The sequence below is a fragment of the Lipotes vexillifer genome, unplaced genomic scaffold (assembly GCF_000442215.2).
Source record: "Lipotes vexillifer unplaced genomic scaffold, Lipotes_vexillifer_v1.1 scaffold756, whole genome shotgun sequence".
NCBI classification, from domain to species: Eukaryota; Metazoa; Chordata; class Mammalia; order Artiodactyla; family Lipotidae; genus Lipotes; species Lipotes vexillifer.
Window position 1 is genome coordinate 1,423,108 of NW_006773042.1, and position 23,391 is coordinate 1,446,498.

The window sequence follows — 23,391 nt, forward strand, 5'->3', positions numbered from 1 at the left end:
GTAAAACGAGAACACAAGAGATGAAGAGTTAAAGTGGGGGACTCAAGGAAGAAGTTCAAAAGTTTTAGTTTAGGAGACATGAGTGGGTGATGATACCATCAATTAAGATCCGAGAAACCAAGAGGAAAAGAAAATCTAGGACAAAAGATGAGATTCATTTGAGATACATCAATCTTGATACACCTTGAGGTACCTACAGAAGCTTCAGAGAGAGAGATTCAGCAGGTAGTTAGAGGCCAGAATACATATACTTGAGAGATGTCAGTATATAAACTTAAGTTAAATCTGTAAGAATGAATGATATTTCTGATTAACCTAGGTGGCAATTACATAAGTGTTCGATAATTACTCTTGTTATTTTAATAAACTCTTCTGTATTATGATCTACTTCACAATAAAAACAAAACTTAAAAAGCAAAAGAAGAAGAATGACATGACTCTGCACAATATGTAGTGTGATAAAAGGGGTCAACGAGAGATGCCTGGAGAAAAGCAACATATAAACAGACATTGAAGAAAACTGCAGGGCCTTCAGGAGACTGAGATCGAAACAAAGAAATCAAAGTACCACCCAATGAAGCCACTGTCTAGGAAACCAAGGGATGCTTTATGAAGGTCAACACTGCCAAATATTGTAGATCTGTGGCCTTAGTAAGATTTTTCAGTAGGCATGCAAGCTGAAAAATAACAGGCAGAAGGCAGTTAGAGATGAAGAAGAGGAATAGCAAATAAACTAGTCTTTTTAAGAAGCACTTTGGGGGACTTCCCTGGTGGCACAGTGGTTAAGAATCCGCCTGCCAATGCAAGGGACACGGTTTGAGCCCTGGTCCAGGAAGATCCCACATGCTGTGGAGAAACTAAGCCCATGTGCCACAACTACTGAGCCTGCGCTCTAGATCCTGCGAGTCACAACTACTGAAACCCTCGCGCCTAGAGCCTGTGCTCCGCAACAAGAGAAGCCACTACAGTGAGAAGCCCACGCACTGCAACAGGGAGGAGCCCCCGCTCACCACAGCTAGAGAGAAAGCCTACATGCAGGAACGAAGACCCAACACAGCTAAAAATAAATAAATAAATAAATAAATTTTTTAAAAAATGAAAGAAGCACTTTGTCCCGGGGACTTCCCTGATGGTGCAGTGATTAAGAATCCGCCTGCCAATGCAGGGGACATGGGTTTGAGCCCTGGTCTGGGAAGATCCCACATGCCGGGGAGCAACTAAGCCCGTGAACCACAACTACTGAGCCTGTGCTCTAGAGCCTGTGAGCCACAACTATGGAGCCCACACGCCACAACTAGTGAAGCCCACGCACCTAGAGGCCATGCTCCGCCACAGAGAAGCCACTGCAATGAGAAGCCCGCTCACCATACCAAAGAGTAGCCCCTGCTCGCCACATCTACAGAAAGCCTGCGCACAGCAACGAAGACCTAACAGCCATAAATAAATAAATTAATAAATAAATTAATTAATTAATTAATTTAAAAAACTCAATCTCTTAAAAAAAAGAAAAAGAAACACTTTGGTAAAACGAAAAGGAAAACAAAGTAGTAGCTAGGAGGGTCCCTATAGGATTGATAGAAAAAGTTCTGTATTTTTAAAATAGAAGAAACTTGGAAGTATTTGAGAGTATAGTAAGAGATTAGAAGCATAGGAAACAGAGGGCATATCTAACAGCATCTTGGATAAGCTCTGAGGAAACTCTACCTCAGTCAGAATTCTACCCAAGTAGACTGAAAGGTTATCACATAACTTTTAAACATAACTCTAATAAATAAAAATTCAAATGAATTATATAGGACAATATCCTTAAAGCAAACATACTGCTTCTACTAAAAGCAAACAGGAATAATTCTTCTTAGCACTTTGTTTACTCTAACATACTGCAGACAAAGACTATCTTTTTCTGGTTAGCCATTTAGGTGAACTTTACAAAATGTTACTCATTCTCCTTATAGTACTCAATTCCTTATAGCAAGGTAGGAAAAAAGACAGTTCATCAAATACAATATATCAAATTACTTAAGCAAAAGAAAATAAAGTCTAATAAATGTTCACCTATATAATAATTTACACTGGGTAAGAGGAAAAGCATCTGATTCTAGTTACAACAATGAAATACCAGCATAAATACAATTTCAAAATCAAAGAAACTTTACATTTTTAATACTATTCAGCTATGAAGAAATATTTTCAGTTTGATTCAATTTCATCCAATCACACTTCATTAGCAAAGCTTCTAGATTTTAAAGTATTTTCCAAAATTGCCTCAAAAGCAAGCAGATGCTTATCTCAAACTACTCTCAGTCTAATGCAGAATCTTTACTATTACTGTCACCTTAACTGTCTCAAAGATGTTTTGGTCAGTTATGAAATTAAAAACATGTATGGTACTCAAGGACTAGAAATTAATTAGCGTATACACATATGACTGCTAAATAAAAGAACAGTGATAATTGTTAAGTAGAAACTCTATGTTTTACTAACATGAATATGCTAATTAAAAATGACTAGTCCCTCTCCCACTTCCTTCCTAACCCGAAAGTTTTACAACCTTATTGATTGCCTACTTTTTAAAAATCTAAGACCAAAAATAGCTCTGAGAGGAGGGATTTTTCCTACTCATCTTTGTGTTTCCCCGGGGATCATTTTGCTCACAACTGGATCACTTCATAAAAAGCAGATACCCAATGAAGTCTTATTGTTGTAAGAATAACTAAAACTATATCACAACCCTTTAACATTAAAAATAGATGTATAATGCCATATATAACTAAGTATCTTACAGGCACATTTGGTACAAGAGCAAAGACTGTAACACTGTCTAGAACACTACTCACCCAAGCCATGAACGGTGTTGTAGTCTATGTCTGTCCCATATACATATGCACCAAAATGAGCAGATGCTATCAGAAGGCCACCTGAAAAAAATCACACAATTGTGATCTGTTAACCAGAAAGTCCCAGACTCTTATTTCTTCCCCTATTTAATCTGACCCAAATTCTTACAAACCAGCTGTAGGCAGAGTTCCCTAGAATGACATTGGTTCTGGCCATATTTAGCAGGCTTCAGAACTGAAAAAAACAAACCCCTAAGCTGTGCTCATCACACTGGTCACAAAGCAGGGAATTAATATATGCCCTGGCATTATTACTTTAAACAGCACTACTTTGGGAAAATTATCCTTTTTTTGGTCAAAATAATGTGTATTTAAACATTTTCATCTTATTTTGAGAAGTCTATACAAAAGCATCTTGCTCCTTTCTTACAATGAACATACAAGGCTGCTACACAAAGAGCTGGCAATAAATAAGTCTGACAATTGGGCTTAATTCTCACTCAAGTCAGAGTTTCAAATAACTTAAAGAGGGCATAATTAATATATAAGAGATTAATTCTTACAAAAATTAAAATATGAGGACAAGAAATAGTTACTCCTATTATCAGTGAGGTAATTATCTGATTTTAAACTGTAGATACAAATTTCTGAATAGCTGTTACCAGACATACACAAAAATAGTTAATACAATGAATTTTCTGTTTACTTAGTGCTGTGAACAAAGGAAGAACAGATGTCCTAACACAATTTGACTAGACTAAGTAATTTGGTAGGTGTGACCAGTTCACATATGAAGGAACATCCTTATAAAGATTAAAAATTAATGAAATCCTTTAAACTAAAAGGTATATTTTAAAATTGTTTAAGAATAAAAATTCACATTCACAAAGTTAAATATCTTAATAATTGTTCTTTTCAATGAACTTCACTTTTTTAATTATCCAAATTAAAAATGTTCTTAGTACTTGGGTAGGTCCTAATAGCTATACTGCAGAACTATCTGTAAGCCAAACTGAAATCAGAAATATACAGAAAAATATTCTTAGCCTATGCACAAACTTGGATATGGGAAATAACTAGGGCTCTTTCCATTATATCCTTCTGAAATGTAATCTCTAAAATTAAGATGGGTAGTGCCTCCAGAGGGTCAAGGTCTATAAATTGTGTTCCTTCCATAGCCATTTAAAACACAGTTTGGTAACATGTACTTAAAAATACTTTGCTCAATGAAAAATATTATAACTACTACCTAATGGAGCCATGAATAAGAGAAATGGAAGACTAAAAGTACAGCAGAAACCAAAACCTAGGTTCTCTCATACTAACTACAAAAAGCATTTGTTTGAGGAGGTAAGGTTAAGTAAGACCTCATAATTCTTAGCCTATAAATGGAACAGTCCATATTTAGGAAAGGTACTATATTTAGTAATGACCTGAAATACAAAAATCACTTCACCCATATTAGAGGAATTACTACAATTCTGCCAATTAAGGCAGATACTCACCTAGAAGAACTAGTTGTCAAGGGGAACAGAAAAGCTTTCCTGTGTTCCTTAAACAGAACCTTATCCATTTGGTTAGAGTGAGTTTTGAGAAGACCCAATTTAGAGTACACTGCTGAAAGGAGATGAATAATCTGTTAGACTACATCTATTAGTTAACTTTGTGCCCTTTAAAAGCTTTTCAAGTTTCAAATAAAATCACTATAAATTAGCTTCTCTGAACTGGTCACTGGGTAATCACTGTTAATCATCTAGTTATTTTTTTCAATTAAATTGAAGCATTTTCACATTTAGTCATACCTCAGTTGGAGTTTCCTTGGAAGCTTTTTGGTGGAAGAAGGGGTGATAAAAAAGGAGGGGGTGAAGTGTTGAGGGGGCAGATAACATGACTCACCCAATTTCTTATTAGCTATCAAGTGTAGAAATACCACATATGTGATCTAGACTAGCAAATCAGTATTTTAATGTCTTATTACCTAAATAGTAACCAGTTTAAGGTTAGGGTAATATCTTACAGGTAAAAGGACACAATAACTGAACTTTTATGATATAGAAACAAATTTATGAGTTTCATCTGTAGAGATTTAAGTGGAAAGCCTTATAAAAATGTGAAAATGAGAACTGGGCTTTGGTTTTGCCAAAAGAAAAGGAAGAAAAATTGTAATATTATGTCCCCTATGTAATCCTTAACAAAAACAAACAAACAAAAACAACCCATAAATTAAACTAGCAGCTTAAGCAAAAGGATATTGCCAGAAAACAGAAATTCTACCAAACTATGAGACTCAGGAAAAGGGGTCTACAAAGAGTTGTGGATAAAATGGGAAGCAGAGATTCTCACAAAGACCTACAGAGATCCATTATCTCTCTGCTAACTTTCTCTTTTCCTCCTCATAGTCTCCTCTCAGAGGTAGACAGTGGGCTTCTCAACACCTTGCTCCCATGTCTATCATCTGCAATGACAAAATTTCAAAGTTTTACTCCTTTCCTTAAACCTATGAGCCATTTGAAGGTAGAATAGGCAAGGAGTACACAATAGTCTCCTGGGTATATTCTCAACTACTAAAGGAGTGGACTCATTTGAGAGAGGGGAAAGGGAAAAGCAATCAGAGCTAGGGCTGCAGAGCTACATCACTGCACCTACAGACATCGGCACACACTTGTGCCAATTATTTTCATTATGAACAAAGAATTAGAAGTTTACAATTTTAACCCTCAATTACCTTGCCTGCTGCCATAATTTGCCAATAGTTGCAAATTATGAATATCTTGGAAATCAGCCAAAGAAGGAACTAGAAAATGAATTCATGGCCAAATTGTTCATCATCACCATTCAATATTAGCTATATCTAACATCTTTCACCAAAAAGGTATCTAAGTGCTTAACAAAATAATTAAAAAATGATCAACAGTATGGTTGACTGTCTTCCATCCATCATACAATTTTCTAAGAATTTCATATACATATATTACCTCATTTAACCTCACAATATATTACTTATTACCATTTCACAAATGATGGAATTGAGGCCCAGACAAGTAAAGCATCTTGCTCAAAGTCATATAGTAACTGACAGAGTAAGGATTTAAAACGCACTCTCTTTGCTCTTATGGTACGCTATACTATATAACTTCCTTTAGGGTCAGCAGCAATTGAAGTAAATATTCATTAGCCTACTAATTAGATACACAAAAGTAAAATTTGTTATTAAACAAATTAAATTAAGTAAGGCTGCACACTCAGTTAATAAGAGTTGTATACAATTCACGAGTCTTGTATCACATCACAGGCAGGCCTGTGCCATTATAGGTTTTCAACTTACGCATGCTGATCATTCCTTTAGCAATGTTCATATTAGAATAGCAGTACTTCCTAATTACTGACAGCTGACCCATGATATATATCTTCCCCCTTGAGAAAATGGAGATGTACAACTTAAAATAAATCTTACTATAATGAGAATCAATGTATTTGCTAAAATGGAAATGAAAGTGTGTTTCTGTAGCTCATAATGTCATTCTAGACAAGAGAACAGACTGTCTAAAAGAAAAAGGAAAGGTATTCAGGGAGGAAAAGATTATATCTCTCCTTTCAACTTCCCAGAAGCTTTCTAACCTACTCTATAACCTTGAGAATACCACAAGCCATAAGTAGTCTGTGGGTAAAGCTTTCAGGACACTAATAAACATTAATTTTGTACCTTTAGAATGGAAAAGGGATATCATACATTTGAATTAAAACAAAAATACTAAAAAAGGAAAAAGGAAAAGAATATCATCCAACACTTATGAAAAACTACGACCATGGAGGAGGGCACAAGGCTACTTATTTCTCCAATCCTTCAGAAGGTACTACCCATCAAAGAGACAAAAGGTCCAGTAAAGAGGACAAACTGCTTAAGAACTGTGCCTATTCTCAATTATTAGCCATTACCAGTTATAAAACAAAAGCACCAAAAACTAGCTAAAGTCTTAAAGCTATGCTTAAACAACAAACACAAATTATGAAATGTATTTTAGCAGCATCTTTGCAAAGATCTTCCTCTTGCAATTTTCCATTAACTGTCCTACATATTGCAATTAATTTTCCATTAATTGTCCTATACAGTATAAACAGTCAAATGACCAAGATATGCTACCCACCCTAAGGAGCAGCCTTAAAGCAAATTAGGGGCAGGTCTGCTCACCCCTTACCACACTAAAAATAGTCAACACCTTGACTGCTATGGAAGTTAGCATTTCATAATATACCCAGCCTCGTCTACATCAAGGGAAGGAAATTTTACCCATACTGGTAACTATTTTTAAACTTTATGGTCTGGTCTATGTGTATGTGTGCATACTAAACACGTACATGTATGTATCTCAAAGAATCACTTCACAGGAAAAGGTTTTAGAAGTCCAAGAACAAGATTAAGAATTACTAGAGGGTTACCATTTGGAAAAAGATAAATTAAATCAATTCCTCACGGCATACAAGAAAATAAACTCCAAATGCATTTGAGATCTAAAAGGAAAAAAATCAAAACTACTAAAGTACCAGAAAATAGAGCTGAATTCCTCTATAACTTGGATGTAGGGGGAAAGTTTTTGCCTGGCAAAAAAACAATTACATGCAAAGTCAAAACATAAAGGGCAAACTGGGAGAAAATATTTTACATATTTATATACATAAAACAGGAAAAAAGGGGGAGAGTGACTAAAATATGAAGTATTTTTAAAAATAAGGGGAGGGGAATCAAAAAGACTACAGAAAAATAGGCAAAAGATTTGGACATAATTCCAAAAAGGTTATAAAACTAGATCTTAAAATAGAAAAAGTGATTAGATTTCACTCGTAAGAGAAATACAAATGAACGCTTCACTGAGATAACATTTTCACCCAACAGACTGGCAAATTTCAAAAGCCTGACAATATACTCTGCTGGTGATATTGTGAGGGAACAGGGGCTCATATATTGCTGGCGAGAAGGCAAGATGGTATAATGGAGAGTAATTTGGCCACATTTAACAAAACTACATACGCTTACATTCTTCAACCCAGCAATCCTAATTCTAGGAATTTACCCTGGAGCTATACTTCCAACACTATGAAAGTATATATGTACAGAGTATTCATTGCAAGCATTATTTGTAACTGTGAAATATGGGAAACTACCTATATCCACGTTTTGGTGATTGTTTGAATAAATTACAGTACATAAACGCATGGAGTACAACTATAAAAAAGAACGAAGATAATCTCTATGAACTAAAGGAAGTGATTTCTAAGAAATACTAAATGAAGTTAAGTGAAAAAAAAAGAAAAAAGAAATCTGTACGGTTAGACCAGAATTTGTAGTATATGTGAAAACTCACAATTTCTAAAATATGTATGTTTGGTTGACCCAAAATAAGGAACATTCTGGATAAAAAATAAAGAGAGGAGGGATAGTACACTTCAAAATTGTAAGTTTTATAAAAGAAAAAGTAAGATTCTGGATATACTCCACATCAAGGGATCAAAGAAATGTTAACAACAAAATACAATACCTGGAAAGGAAAACAGATGGTATAAAGGGACATCAGTGGGTCAATTACCAAAAATGGAATACAAACACTAAACTACTATATTAATAGTACATTTACTAACACTGAAAACTATACTGTGGTTATGTAAGAGAATATCCTTATTCTTTTTTTTTTTTTTTTTTTTCAGGTCCGTGGGCCTCTCACTGTTGTGGCCTCTCCTGCTGCGGAGCACAGGCTCCGGACGCGCCGGCTCAGCGGCCATGGCTCACGGGCCCAGCCGCTCCGCGGCATGTGGGATCTTCCCCGATCGGGGCACGAACCCGTGTCTCCTGCATCGGCAGGCGGACTCTCAACCCCTGCGCCACCAGGGAAGCCCGAGGATATCCTTATTGTTAAGAAACATATTCAAGTCTTTCAGAGGTAAAGGGAGGTAATGGATGCAACTTACTTTCAAATGATATAGGAAAAAAAATACCTTGTATATAAACATAATGAGAAAATAAATGATAAAGCAAATGATGCCAAATTTTAACAACAGTCTACTCTGGGTCAAGGATATGTATGTGTTCTTTCTTCTATTTTTAATCTTGTAACTTTTCTATCAGTTTGGCATTATTTCCTGTAAAGTTCAAAAAGTTGGGGAGGCACTCAGGATAATGAGGATAGGAAAGAAAGGAATAGGTATAGTAGTATGTTGGGGGTGGGATATATGAAGACAATGGTGGAATAGCAGAAGAGAGACTCACTAAGATTAATTCAACAACACAGGAAATAAATCCACCAGTTAGAATCTCTTGACCTTGATTCTATTTGCTCCTAATGACATGGGATTGTATTCCTCAAGTTAGTTTATGGTACAATAGCTGGCTGGCAGATCCTAAGGCTGAGAGAGGCAGCATTATGATAGTAAAGAGCACGAGCTCTGGAGTTAGACTGCTTGAGTTTGAATCTCATGAGATTTCTACACTGTATAACCTTGACCAAGTCACTTAACCTCTCTCTGTGCCATAGTCTCCGGAAGATTTTTTTAAGTATCTCAATTTCAGTAGTTGTAAGAATTAAATTAGATAGTAACATTAGAGTGCATAGCTAGTACCTGACATGTTTACTATTCAACAAATAGTAGCTACTGCATCATCACTGCTTACAAAGTTTCTGATGAGTTTCTAATGAGTTTCTGATGGGGAAAGACCACTACAGGGAGAAACTCCAAACACGCATAATTTGTTCCTAAACGATCTGAATCATAATGAATTTAGCCAGATGAACCTAAATGTGAGTACTCCCTAAGTATAGGCAAGATGAAAAAAAATGGGTTGAAGCAGGAAAATGTCTTCAGAGTCAGATGAAATAAACTTGGACTTTTAGGACTTACACACAAAGTTAATTATGAGGACATCCAATCAAGTGCATACAGAACCCAGGTCATAGCCTCAGCAACCAACCTCCAGTCCATTGACACTTAGTCACTTTTCTTATTTTCAAACTTCACACATGAACCTCCACAAACCAAAGGCACATTATTTTTTTTCCATGTAAGTATATAATTATCAATTTTAAAAGATGAATACTTTTTAAAATTCTGTCACTCAAGTCTTTCTTCCCCCCAAGAGTTTTCCTTTTTTTTTTTTAATTTAAGTATAGTAAGAGTTTTCCTATTTAAATAAACTATATAGCTTTACAACATTTCTACAATGTATGGTATACTCCCCTTAGTGGTTTACTTGGGGAAAAAAACCCCACAAAATTCTTTCAGCATCCTCTTTGGAAGTGGCAAAAGTGTTAAATATTGGCTACTATACAAATATGTGGCTGTCTCTCATCTAATGATAAATAAAGGATTATTTTATCTTTTAGCAAAAATATTACTATGACGTTGACTAACATAAACAAGCAACATCTCTACACTAGTTTAACAATTAAATTAAAATACCTGTTCCAACAAATGGATCAAATACAATATCATTTTCTTTCACTTTTCCATGGTTGGCCATGATGAATGATAAACCAGCATCCATGCTTGTATTTCCAATAAAGTGTCTCTTTTTGACACTGTATGACTCAATAAGCTCTCTCTGCCCATCTGCAATCTAGATTAGAGATAATTTTCAATTTGTGTAAATGTACAGAACAGATTTAAGATAATTATTCACAATAAACCCATAGTATCTTGACAATGAGAACTTCTTTCCATTTACCACTGCTTCACATAAATATGTGATTAAGGCAGTTATGGACAAATACCTTTATTTCTTAGTGTGTTCCCATTTACTTTTGCTTTTCAAAGCAAATTTGAATTGAATTTGAATGCAATTATTCCAGGGCTTGGTGGTGAGCTCTAGCCACCTCTTTTTTTCTCCTAAATAACAATATTCTGTAACATAAGCCACAGCTTCCTGCCTCAGGGAAGTGGGCAGAAATGCTCTGCAGTAATTTCATTTCTCTTCAGAATGGAAACCTAGATCAGAGAGCTCCACAAATGAGAATCCTGCTATCACAGCACTCTGCCTTTTCTCTGCTTTATTAAAAAAGCAGTTCACACTTTCTGATGAGTCTTAAGACTTCCAGGTACATCACCTCCTACCTGGGCCCCATATCTAACAATCCTCTTGCATTTTATCAGAATCTCTGGAAAAACAAAACACAACCACATATTTTCCACTGATTTTAATTCACACAGTAGTTCTGACTCTTCAGCTCCTTTAAAGTTTTACATATAAAGAGTCAAATACAAAGGCCTACCACTTAGAATTTTTTCTTTTTTTCAATTTTTTATTGAAGTATAGTTGAATTACAATGTTAATTACTGCTGTACAGCAAAGTGACTCAGTTATACATATATATACATTCTTTTTCATATTCTTTTCCATTATAGTTTATCACAGGATATTGAATATAGTTCCCTGTGCTATACAGTAGGACCTTGTTGTTTATCCATTCTATATATACCAGTTTGTATCTGCTAATCCCAAACTCCCACTCCTACCCTCTCCCACCCCTTTCCCCCTTGGCAACCACCAGTCTATTCTCTTATGTCCCTGATTCTGTTTCTGTTTCATAGAATAGGTAAAAAGAACACTTGCTTACCCATCTGCCAAAATAGATATTATGTGGATTCTCAGGGATGCAGTTTGGGTCCAAACCATAATCCTCCAAAATAGAGAATATATGTTGTGGCTTCTTTAAATTCACTTTTCCTTCAAATGGCAGAAATTCAAGTGCCTAAAAAGTAAAAGTAATTCTAATGCCCTATAACAATTTAAAAGAAAACATAGTGCTTATATAATAATACCAATCTTGTAAGTCTGGTATCAGCACTAAATAAGACAAAACATGAAAAGTACTTAGCACATAATGTGGTACAAAAGAAGCACTTAGCATTGCGGATATTATATATCAACAGTGGCTATATTACATTAATCTCATAGGTTTTTGGTGTTTGCTAAATTCACTTACATCTATCCGTTTGACTTTTTCTTCTTGTGTCAACGTTTTATTAAATGTGTGAATCTTTATTTTATATGTAGAATCTGAATGCAGAAATGGAACCTAAAATAAGAGCAGATAAATTCTTTAAGCTTAGTAATTCTACAGTATCTACAGATATGCTTACAGAAAACCACATTTCACTACGCACCATCTTCTCCACAGGGTAGTTTTTCAAAGAACTATACAGCTCCTCTGGAGACTTTCCATGACCCCATAGTTCAAATATAGACCTAGGAAATAAATGATTGACATTAACCTCAGTTAAAAAAAAAAAAAAATGAGTTCATACAGTAATATGTAACAATTATTTCACTGGTTCTTTATGCTTGCTCCACTAAAACAATTATTGCCTATGTTTTCTAAGCTATAAATGAGAAATACGCACCCTGGAAACAAATATAGCTTAAGTCTAAATTAACACAGAAGTTGAACTTTACACAAAGAAGGAGGATTTATAAGTCAAGATTTTTTGAAGTTTTCATCATAATCATTTCATCATTTTTAAAAAATTTTTATTGGAGTATAGTTGATTTACAATGTTGTGTTATCACTTCATCATTTTTTAACTAGAACACAAATGATTCCATAAAATGACTTGTGATTTTAGTGAAACAGTAATAAAGGTGCAGGAAATTCAATCATTCCCACTGTCTTCTGAATAAAACAAAAGGAAAAACGACCAGATAAAAATGTTACCATTAATATTTAGCCATTATTTAATAACATTTAGTAATAATTACTTTTATGACTATTACAAAAACAAAATTCTTACTACAAAACAATCTCAAGCGTCTATCAAGGAACATAAAAAATTAAGCAAAATTTCATCGTAATCAATGAAACAATTCTTAGAATTAGTTGTAATGGAACTTGATCTATATATTAGCACAATTTTGTGCATCTGAATTCAACTACTTTATGATTGTAAGTAATGCTGCCATTAGGACTGAGTATACTATCTTCTGAAAATGAATTCCTCCTTTCCCTTATAATGAATTATAGAAAGAGGGCCTCTACAGTAATACTACCCTTACTTAGCTAACTAAGAGCTAACAATATAACTCAAAGAACCAGGGACTGTTCTAAGGCCACTTAATATTAATTCACATATTCCTCACAGGAATCCTATTAGGTAGCTGCCAGTATCATCATCCATTTAACCAATGAGGAAACTGAGGCACAGAAAGATTAAATAACTCTCTCAGGTCATATAGCAATTGGTGAAGCTAAGATTCAATCCCAATCCATCTGACTCCAGAATCTATACACTGCTTCTCAGATATAAATATGCAAAAAGACAGGAACTCCAGGCCATTCAGGAAAGGCACAGACAATTCCATAAATCATAATTATCCCTAATGAACCATTATACAGTAATTTATAGGAACTAATGCTTGTAGTGATAACCTAGAATCAGTAAAAATGAAATAATACTCCCTACCCTCTTTTTCAGAAAGAATTTATATAACATTAATAAATTTATATTTAAATGGCAAAATAAAAAGATATATAACATCATCAGCTTCAGTTATAATTGGAACACTGGAGTAACACCCTTTGTGATTTAGATTTCAGAGTAAACAGTTTTCATATATATGACTGCACTATTATGATCCCTATTTTAGAGATTATAAAACTTATATGAATTGCCACATCTCATGGGTGCTATATAAATAAGCATGGATGTCAACTTACTAATATAATATCAATATGACCTAAAATATTTCACTGACTATAGCAGTAATAATGAAACCTTTCTGACAAATAAAAATGCTTTAAGAAACTATGTTTTGAGGGAAGAAGGGTAATAGAATGGGGAAAGATACACAAGGAGCACCAATGGTTTCTGTTATGGTTTATTTCTTTTAAAAAAAAAAAAAGCTGTGGCAAATATCTCAAAATATTGAGATCTAACAAGGTAGGTACCTCAGTGTTTGTTATAGATCACTGCTTGTGGTATGCTCAAAATAGTCCATGTTAAAAATAAGTCAAATAAAATCAACTTTCAATCCCTATTCTACCACAAAAAAAATCTGAATTTAAGTTAGCTTTGAATGCACAGTTCTAAAAGTCTATTAGTTCCAGAACAATTAATGCTACAATTAGAACTGTAAATTTTATCCTCTGAAAATGAATTCCCCCATTTCTATTAAATTTATAGAGAGAAGGCCTCTGCAGTAATACTGTTCTTACTTAGTTATCACTTAAGGTATAACCTCAGCTATGCAAAATATAGCGACCAAAAAGCAGCCAGGGACATTATTTCATAATGTTATACAACTATTACACAACTATTTATTGTACCATTACTCAAATATATTCATCAGAAGATATGAGCTTTGAAGGAAGTGTACAAGTTCTGGTTCTCAAGTAGCTATTTTAAACCTATAAGCTTTATCTTTGGAATTCAAACACCTCTTAGAGCCATAAATTTTAATACGCTAATGTAGAGTAATAATTATTCAAAGGATGTGTTTCTTAGTTCTGTTTCTGCTTTCTAGTCATTTTTATTGACTAAGACCCATCAACAAGCCTCAATTTATGAGATTAGATTTAGTACTGCAGCTAGTTTTCAATAGGATAAATTTAATATGGGGGTTGTAGTCTATTCAATAATATAGCAATGACATACTATGCTATAAAGTATTGCTAACCATGCTAACAAAACTAGATATATGTAAATTCTTACTTGCACTGCATTATTAAATATTGTAATTTCTAAGCAAAAAGAAGTTTTCAGAAATGTTTGGGGGTGGGGGGGCATGTAAAAAAAAGCAATTCAAGGATAACATAAGTTGTTCAGTTCTTAAAATGGTAGCTAAAAATGCAGTTTAATTTTCAAACCCAAAGATAGAATTTTCCAACAATAAAAAAAATGAAAGAAAGAAAAGAAATGCAAAAAGAATTGATACTAATGATAAAAGCTAGAAAACACTCAGGCAGGATAAATAAGGAAGACATCATTATATTAATCCATATCAAGATATGATAATCAGAGTTCCTCTAACAAATAAAACAGAAAACATACTTTATGGTAGTCCTCATTTTTTGTCATCTTACACTTCACCATTCTGTTCATCTAACTAAAAACCATCTATAAGAAAAACATTTTTAGGTTTTCAATACTTTGGTTATAATTAAATGTGGCATTTATCCTATGTAATAACATAGCATTTACATCTTATACCATATGCTTGCTTAATGTAGAAGTTTAAAAAAATTATTCTAAAGCAAGTGTTTCTGCATTTCACCACTGAAATTCTCTCATCCTCAGTTTCAGCAGATAACTCTCCTCTGTTCTCCTACCACCATCCAGTGGCAAATACATGTAACTACAAGTTCAGCTGAGCTCCCCAGACAATCAACCCCCTTCTACCTTCTGCCAACATAAGCAAAAAGTAGGACAGAGTAGTTATGAGAAGTCTGGTTTACACTCATGCAGGAGGACACTATAAGTTTTTCTTACTTGGCACACACTGTCCGTTTCATTAAGTTTCTGGCAATATCTTCAGAGGGAATGCTAAGAATCCAAAAAGGAGACTGAAAGAAACAACAATATATGGTTTTATGGCCTCATATGCTTTCGTTTAAGAATAAGGAGAGATTCCTATCTGCTACTTTTATGTAAGAATATCTGATTTGACACTAACCAAAATAAAAATTGCTCCAATAGTTAAAAAAAAAAAAGTAAATTATTTTAATAGGTAACCTGTTAAGATAATACAGTACAATATCAGAACACTTTTATAAATGACTGTATAAATGAAAACATCAGCAAATTTAAGGATATTTAAACTTCAGGTTAATTTTGTATTTGCTCTTATATAGTTTGATCAAGAATTAATGAGTATTTTACCCCAAAATATAATTTCAGAATTTTTTATTGTTGCTAATTATTTCTTATAACACAGCTGTTTTATTTTTAACTATTAAGTAATGTATTTCTTTGAAGGATCCCTTTTTTTTCTAGGTAGTTGTGGCCACCCGAGGGGGTGGGAAACGTTGTCTCTGCAATAACTATCATGGAAAACTATACAGTATATTATTAAATTATCATTTATTTTTTATCATTTTATCTAAGGAAAAAAGTTCCAAGTGCATCAGCGGGTTTTAATACCCAAGATTATAGGCACTTCTGTGCTCCGCCCAGATAACCACTTGCCAGAATGCAGCAAAATGTAGCAGGATCCTAACCTCAGTTTAACACCCTCACCCAATTATATCCACACTCTCCCTCTTTTCCTCCTCCCTCAATAAGTGAAATTCATTCAGGAGTACAAGTCCAACACCAGGGGACTTTCAAATTAAGTTCTCTCATCTTTTGTGAAAAGTCCTCCCTGCCACACCCAGCCTTTATTCCAATATTTACACTACCCTACAGAAAAATTCAAAATAATCCAAACAGGAAAAAAGATGGTCATCTCAGTATTATTTTTATTAGGAAAAATTTAAAAGCAACCTGAATGAAATGAAATCATTAGATAAATTACGGTAGAGCTAATCGATGGAAAACATTACACAGCCCTGTTAGTAATGAAAGCTATGCAGAAATATGTGCCTATATCAATGCTATCAAATGAAAAAGAGATGCAGAAGTTCACTGGTAGCATTACCACTGAGCAGAAAAAACGTGTATGAAAAAAGACGAGAAGGCAGTATCCCCAAATTATAAGTCATGTCAAGGAAGAAGAACTGTGAATGATTTTTTCTTTTTCTATTTTCCAAACTCCTCTAATACACTGATAAACCATCAAATACAAAATATATAAATAAACTCACAATTTCACACATGCACAATTACAAAATTTAAAATGAGTACCAATATAAGCCTGAAATTCAGCTAAATTATAAACTCTAATTATACCTCATCAATAGAAGACAGCCCTTTTTCCAATGAAGCGACAGATATAAATTATGGTATAACTGAACTACAATTTAAAAACTAATAAAATAAGTGAATACTGGAAATAAATCTAACTTTCCAAAACCAAAATTTCTCCAAAATATCCTTTTTATTCAATTGTCCCTAAAAACAGACACAGGTAACCATAAAAATATAAGATTTTGAGTTCTTCTCTTTAAATCCAAGGTTCTATTTATAAGGATACTACATATGGTCTAATGAAAAATACAAATTCAACTTACCTTTCCATAAGTTTCCTGACTATTGGTGAACTGACCTCCAAAAAGTGAAAGCAGAGACTTTATTTCCTATATTGAAAATATCAGAGAGTGAATACATTTTAACACAGGGAACTTAAAGTCTATTAAGATGCAGTTATAACACACACGCACACTCACACACACACACACACACACACACAAAGAGCAGATTATCTACTTAAGGTGTTTAAATGTCAGTACCAGACAAATTACAACTCTGGATTCTAAAAATATTTTACAGTCACAATCATGGTAAGTAATTTCAGAGAAATTTTAGAAAAAAAAAAAAGCGTCAAAAAACTTTGAGAAAATGCAGTTTTAAAAGGAAAAAGCAGATTACAAAAACAATAGATTAGTAAATCTGACAATGGATCAATACAAATAAATTAGATGATTTGAGGATGTTCAGAAAAGAAATAACATGTTTGTAATGATGTTTAGTATTCCTGTGTTTTCCCTTTGAATATTAATATCATAAACATTTTCTTCCTTGGCATCAGGACTGCAAATTTTTCAGTAGGAAACAATACACTTTATGTTGGACATTTAGGTATTTCAATTTTATCAGTTTAAAACAAAGCTAAATACTTATTTTCACAAATATATGGATTTTTCCATTTGAGATTGCTTCTTTAAAGTAGCATTACTATACTCAGAGATGTGAAAAATTTTATGGCTTCTTAGAGTATATGTGGCCAAAATACTTTTTTTTTTTTAACATCTTTATTGGAGTGTAATTGCTTTACAATGGTGTGTTAGTTTCTGCTGTATAACAAAGTGAATCACCTATACATATACATATATCCCCATATCCCCTCTTTCTTGCGTCTCCCTCCCACCCTCCCTATCCCACCACACTAGATGGACACAAAGCACAGAGCTGATCTCCCTGTGCTATGCAGCTGCTTCCCACTAGCTATCTATTTTACATTTGGTAGTCTACATATGTCCATGCCACTCTCTCACTTGGTACCAGCATCCCCCTCCCCCTCCCCGTGTCCTCACTTCCATTCTCTACATCTGCGTCTTTATTCCTGTCCTGCCCCTAGGTTCTTCAGAACTATTATTTTTTTTTTAGATTCCATATATATGTCTTAGCATACGGTATTTGTTTTTCTCTTTCTGACTTACTTAACTCTCTATGAGACTCTAGGTACATCCATGTCACAACAAGTAACTCAATTTTCTTTCTTTTATGGCTGAGTAATATTCCATTGTATATATGTGTCACATCTTCTTTATCCATTCATCTGTCGATGGACACTTAGGTTGCTTCCATTTCCTGGCTATTGTAAATAGAGCTGCAATGAACACTGTGGTACATGATTCGTTTTGAATTATGGTTTTCTCAGGGTATATGCCCAGTAGTGGGATTGCTGGGTTGTATGCTAGTTCTATTTATAGTTTTCTAAGGAACCTCTATACTGTTCTCCATAGTGGCTGAATCAATTTACATTCCCACCAACAGTGCAAGAGGGTTCCCTTTTCTCCACACCCTCTCTAGCATTTATTGTTTGTAGATTTTTTGATGATGGCCATTCTGACCGGTGTTGAGTGATACCTCATTGTAGTTTTGACTTGCATTTCACTAATGATTAGTGATGTTGAGCATCCTTTCATGTGTTTGTTGGCAATCTGTATATCTTCTTTGGAGAAATGTCTATTTAGGTCTTCTGCCCATTTTTGGATTGGGTTGTTTGTTTTTCTGATATTGAGCTGCATGAGCTGCTGGTATATTTTGGAGATTAATCCTTTGTCAGTTGCTTTGTTTGTAAATATTTTCTCCCATTCTGAGGGTTGTCTTCTTGTCTTGTTTATGGTTTCCTTTGCTGTGCAGAAGCTTTTAAGTTTCATTAGGTCCCATTTCTTTATGTTTGTTTTTATTTCCATTTTTCTAGGAGGTGGGTCAAAAAGGATCTTGCTGTGATATATGTCATGAAGTTCTGCCTGTGTTATCCTCTAAGAGTTTTATAGTGTCTGGCCTTACATTTAGGTCTTTAATCCATTTTGAGTTTATTTTTGTGTATGCTGTCAGGGAGCATTCTAATTTCATTCTTTTACATGTAGCTGTCCAGTTTTCCCAGCACCACTTATTGGCTGCAATGAACATTTTGGTACATGACTCTTTCTGAATTCTGGTTTCCTCAGGGTATATACCTAGTAGTGGGATTGCTGGGTCATATGGTAGTTCTATTTGTAGTTTTTTAAGGAACCTCCATACTGTTCTCCATAGTGGCTGAACCAATTCACATTCCCACCAGCAGTGCAAGAGTGTTCCCTTTTCTCCACACCCTCTCCAGCATTTATTGTTTCTAGATTTTTTGATGATGGCCATTCTGACTGGTGTGAGATGATATCTCATTGTAGTTTTGATTTGCATTTCTCTAATGATTAATGATGTTGAGCATTCTTTCATGTGTTTGTTGGCAGTCTGTATATCTTCTTTGGAGAAATGTCTATTTAGGTCTTCTGCCCATTTTTGGATTGGGTTGTTTATTTTTTTGTTATTGAGCTGCATGAGCTGCCTGTAAATTTTAGAGATTAATCCTTTGTCAGTTGATTCATTTGCAAATATTTTCTCCCATTCTGAGGGCTGTCTTTTGGTCTTGTTTATGGTTTCCTTTGCTGTGCAAAAGCTTTGAAGTTTCATTAGGTCCCATTTGTTTATTTTTGTTTTTATCTCCATTACTCTAGGAGATGGGTCAAGAAGGATCTTGCTGTGATTTATGTCATGGAGTGTTCTGCCTATGTTTTCCTCTAAGAGTTTGATAGTTTCTGGCCTTACATTTAGGTCTTTAATCCATTTTGAGCTTATTTTTGTGTATGGTGTTAGGGAGTGATCTAATCTCATACTTTTACATGTACCTATCCAATTTTCCCAGCACCACTTATTGAAGAGGCTGTCTTTTCTCCATTGTATATTCTTCCCTCCTTTATCAAAGATAAGGTGACCATATGTGTGTGGGTTTATCTCTGGGTTTTCTATCCTGTTCCATTGATCTATATTTCTGTTTCTGTGCCAGTACCATACTGTCTGGATTACTGTAGCTTTGCAGTATAGTCTGAAGTCAGGGAGCCTGATTCCTCCAGCTCCATTTTTCTGTTCTAATATTGCCTTGGCTATTCGGGGTCTTTTGTGTTTCCATACAAGTTGTGAAATTTTTTTGTTCTAGTTCTGTGAAAAATGCCAGTGGTAGTTTGATAGGGAGTGCACTGAATCTGTAGATTACTGTGGGTAGTATAGTCATTTTCACAATACTGATTCTTCCAACACAAGAACATGGTATATCTCTCCATCTGCTGGTATCATCTTTAATTTCTTTCATCAGTGTCTTATAGTTTTCTGCATACAGGTCTTTTGTCTCCTTAGGTAGGTTTATGCCTAGGTATTTTATTCTTTTTGTTGCAATGGTAAATGGGAATGTTTCCTTAATTTCTCTTTCAGATTTTTCATCATTAGTGTATAGGAATGCAAGACATTTTTGTGCATTCATTTTGTATCCTGCTACTTTACCAAATTCATTGATTAGCTCTAGTAGTTCTCTGGTAGCATCTTTAGGATTCTCTATGTATAATATCATGTCATCTGCAAACAGTGACAGGTTTACTTCTTCTTTTCCGACTTGGATTCCTTTTATTTCCTTTTCTTCTCTGACTGCTGTGGCTAAAACTTCCAAAACTATGCATAATAATAGTGGTGAGAGTGGGCAACCCTGCCATTTTACTGATCTTAGTGGAAATAATTTCAGTTTTTCACCACTGAGAACAATGTTGGCTGTGGGTTTGTCATATATGGCCTTTATTATGTTGAGGTAAGTTCCCTCTATGCCAACTTTCTGAAGGGATTTTATCATAAATGGGTGTTGAATTTTCTCGAAAGCTTTTTCTGCATCTATTGAGATGATTATATGGTTTTTATTCTTCAATTTGCTAATATGGTGTATCACATTGATTGATTTGCATATATTGAAGAATCTTTGCATTCCTGGCATAAACCCCATTTGATCATGGTGTATGACCCTTTTAATGTGCTGTTGGATTCTGTTTGCTAGTATTTTTGTTGAGGATTTTTGCATCTATGTTCATCAGTGATATTGGCCAGTAGCTTTCCTTTTTTGTGGCATCTCTGTCTGGTTTTGGTATCAGGTTGATGGTGGCCTCGTACAATGAGTTTGGGAGTGTTCCTCCCTCTGCTATATTTTGGAAGAGTTTGAGAAGGATAGGTGTTAGCTCTTCTCTAAATGTTTGATAGAATTCGCCTGTGAAGCCATCTGGTCCTGGGCTTTTGTTTGTTGGAAGATTTTTAATCACAGTTTCAATTTCAGTGTTTGTGATTGGTCTGTTCATATTTTCTATTTCTTCCTGATTCAGTCTTGGAAGGTTGCTCTCTCTCTCTCTGGGGGTTATTTTCCTTATGTGTAGATGAGAAGGCTTAAATTCAAAGGAGAGGATACTGTGGCCAGATGAGGAACAGCCTGCAACTTTTCTCAAATTCTTAAAGAACTGTTGTGGAGTAGAACAGATTTCTCTGTTTGACTCTAAAGTTGTACACTCAGGGCCCTGGATGAAATACACAGGCACAATGAAGATCTAGCTAAAGAGTCAGGAGTGCCCAAAGGTTAAAGAAGATGTCTTGTGAGCTTAGTAAATGCCTTGCCCCTAGAGGTGTTACTGTGGGAAACTGAATGTTTTCTTGCAGCTCTGCTGTAAAGGACATGCAAGCATGCAGCTTCCATTCCCCATATTCTTAATTCTTCCACTGGATGACTTCTTCCAGCTCCACAGGTGTTCAAATTTGCAAAGATCTTTGACTTTGTGATCTTTTGGTAACTCCTAGGTCCATGGGTCTGGAATGGTGCAGATGGGGATGCGGCAAATAAAGCCGCCTGGATTGCGGGTCACCTGCGGACAGCCTAGCGTGTTTATTTCAGTGATGTGTGAGAAGGGAGTGGGTGTGGGGCAGTGGGGGGAGGAATATTGATCGGGGACTGAATTTAAGTGCACTTCCAGAGATGATTACAGGGTCATGATTAACGGTCTGTAGAAGCTCACCAGGGGAGCACTATGCGTAGAGGACAGGAAAAACCTCTGGGAAGTGCGGGCAGAGAAACTCTGATCTAGCAGGGTCAGCGGTGTGGGAGCTCAGAAGGCAGAAGTTAGGTTTGCTATTCTTCATAGGAGCATCTACATTTATCAGGTGAAAATGGGTTAAGAGACAACCTCCACAGGTTCTAGGATTAACACAGATAAAATTTAATTCTCACTTATATAAAGTCCATGCCTCTCTTCAGGGCAGTAGCTATCCAGGCAGCTTTAGTCTTGTGACTATTTTATCAACATGAGGCTTCAATAGGGAGAGAAGGGAGCATGAGACTTGGAGAGGGGTGTGGGGTGATGAAGGATCTTGCACCAGCAATTAAAATGCTTTATGTCCCCAAGTGACATATGTATTTCTGCTCACAGCTCACTGGCCAGAAGTAGTCAAATGGCCCTTCCAAATTATAAAGAGATAAGAAGGATGGTCCTTCAATGTATCCAGAAGGAGACGAGGATCAGATATGTGTTAGTACTAATAGTTTCTAATATTGGAGGAAAGAGAGTGAGAAAGGAGAGGAAAACCACAAAATATTTGAAGGGCTAGGACAAAAGAAAACTAAGCAACCTCACTTAGTTTCAGTTTCCTCATCTATCCAAGAAAGAGGATCTCACCTACCACACTAAGGGTATCATGAAGATTAAATAAGAAAATGCAGTAACTTTAACCCTTTGTCAATGGCAAGACTGTTCAAAAAAACAGAATAGGGTTTTAATAATTGGCAGTTGTATTACTGTGAAACCATAAAATGCCAGATTTATGGGGTATAAAAACTCTCTGGTATAGCTTTCTCTCTACAGTACAAGAATTTCCATTATAGTAGAAGATCCTAAACATGACTAACTATCAGAATCAGCTGGGAAGTTACACTCATGCACAGTCTGAGTCAGAAGGCTGTGAGCAGGTATTTGCCCCCATCCAGATTTTGGGGCCTGAAGCTTTTACATGAGCTTCAAAGGATGCACCAGATAAGAAACTGGCAGGATGGCTGGACATTTTCAGAATGCACAGGTCAATTGCAAGAAATTGGATGCTACTTTGGGGAAACGGCAAGCTAAAAAAAGTCATGGTTTTCCTGGATGTGGCATTGCTTTCATGTTGGTATTTGTGACCTATCTGTTTTTGCCATCTCTGCTGTGTTCCAGTCATTTCTATGCCCTCTCACCATCTATATCTGCAGCATTCAGAGCTGTATCAGAAACATTCATGCTGTCTTTCATTGATACTATAATTCACTTACTAATTTACCCATCCATTTAGTCATCTGTTTATCTTCTTCTTTCTTTCCATGAAA

The 23,391-nt window shown here is 35.1% G+C and overlaps 1 protein-coding gene across 1 annotated transcript in view; it reads right to left on the reverse strand.

Annotated features, from left to right (window-relative positions):
* TRMT11 (tRNA methyltransferase 11) overlaps positions 1–23,391 on the reverse strand; it is a 64,230-nt gene that overhangs the window by 30,886 nt on the left and 9,953 nt on the right. The window contains exons 2-8 of the mRNA XM_007447969.1: positions 16,985–17,050; positions 15,306–15,379; positions 11,988–12,069; positions 11,807–11,899; positions 11,438–11,572; positions 10,284–10,440; positions 2,838–2,918 (exon numbers count right to left, since the gene is read on the reverse strand). Of these exons, the coding sequence (XP_007448031.1) occupies positions 2,838–2,918; positions 10,284–10,440; positions 11,438–11,572; positions 11,807–11,899; positions 11,988–12,069; positions 15,306–15,379; positions 16,985–17,050 (688 nt within the window). The remainder of the gene's footprint in view (positions 1–2,837; positions 2,919–10,283; positions 10,441–11,437; positions 11,573–11,806; positions 11,900–11,987; positions 12,070–15,305; positions 15,380–16,984; positions 17,051–23,391) is intronic.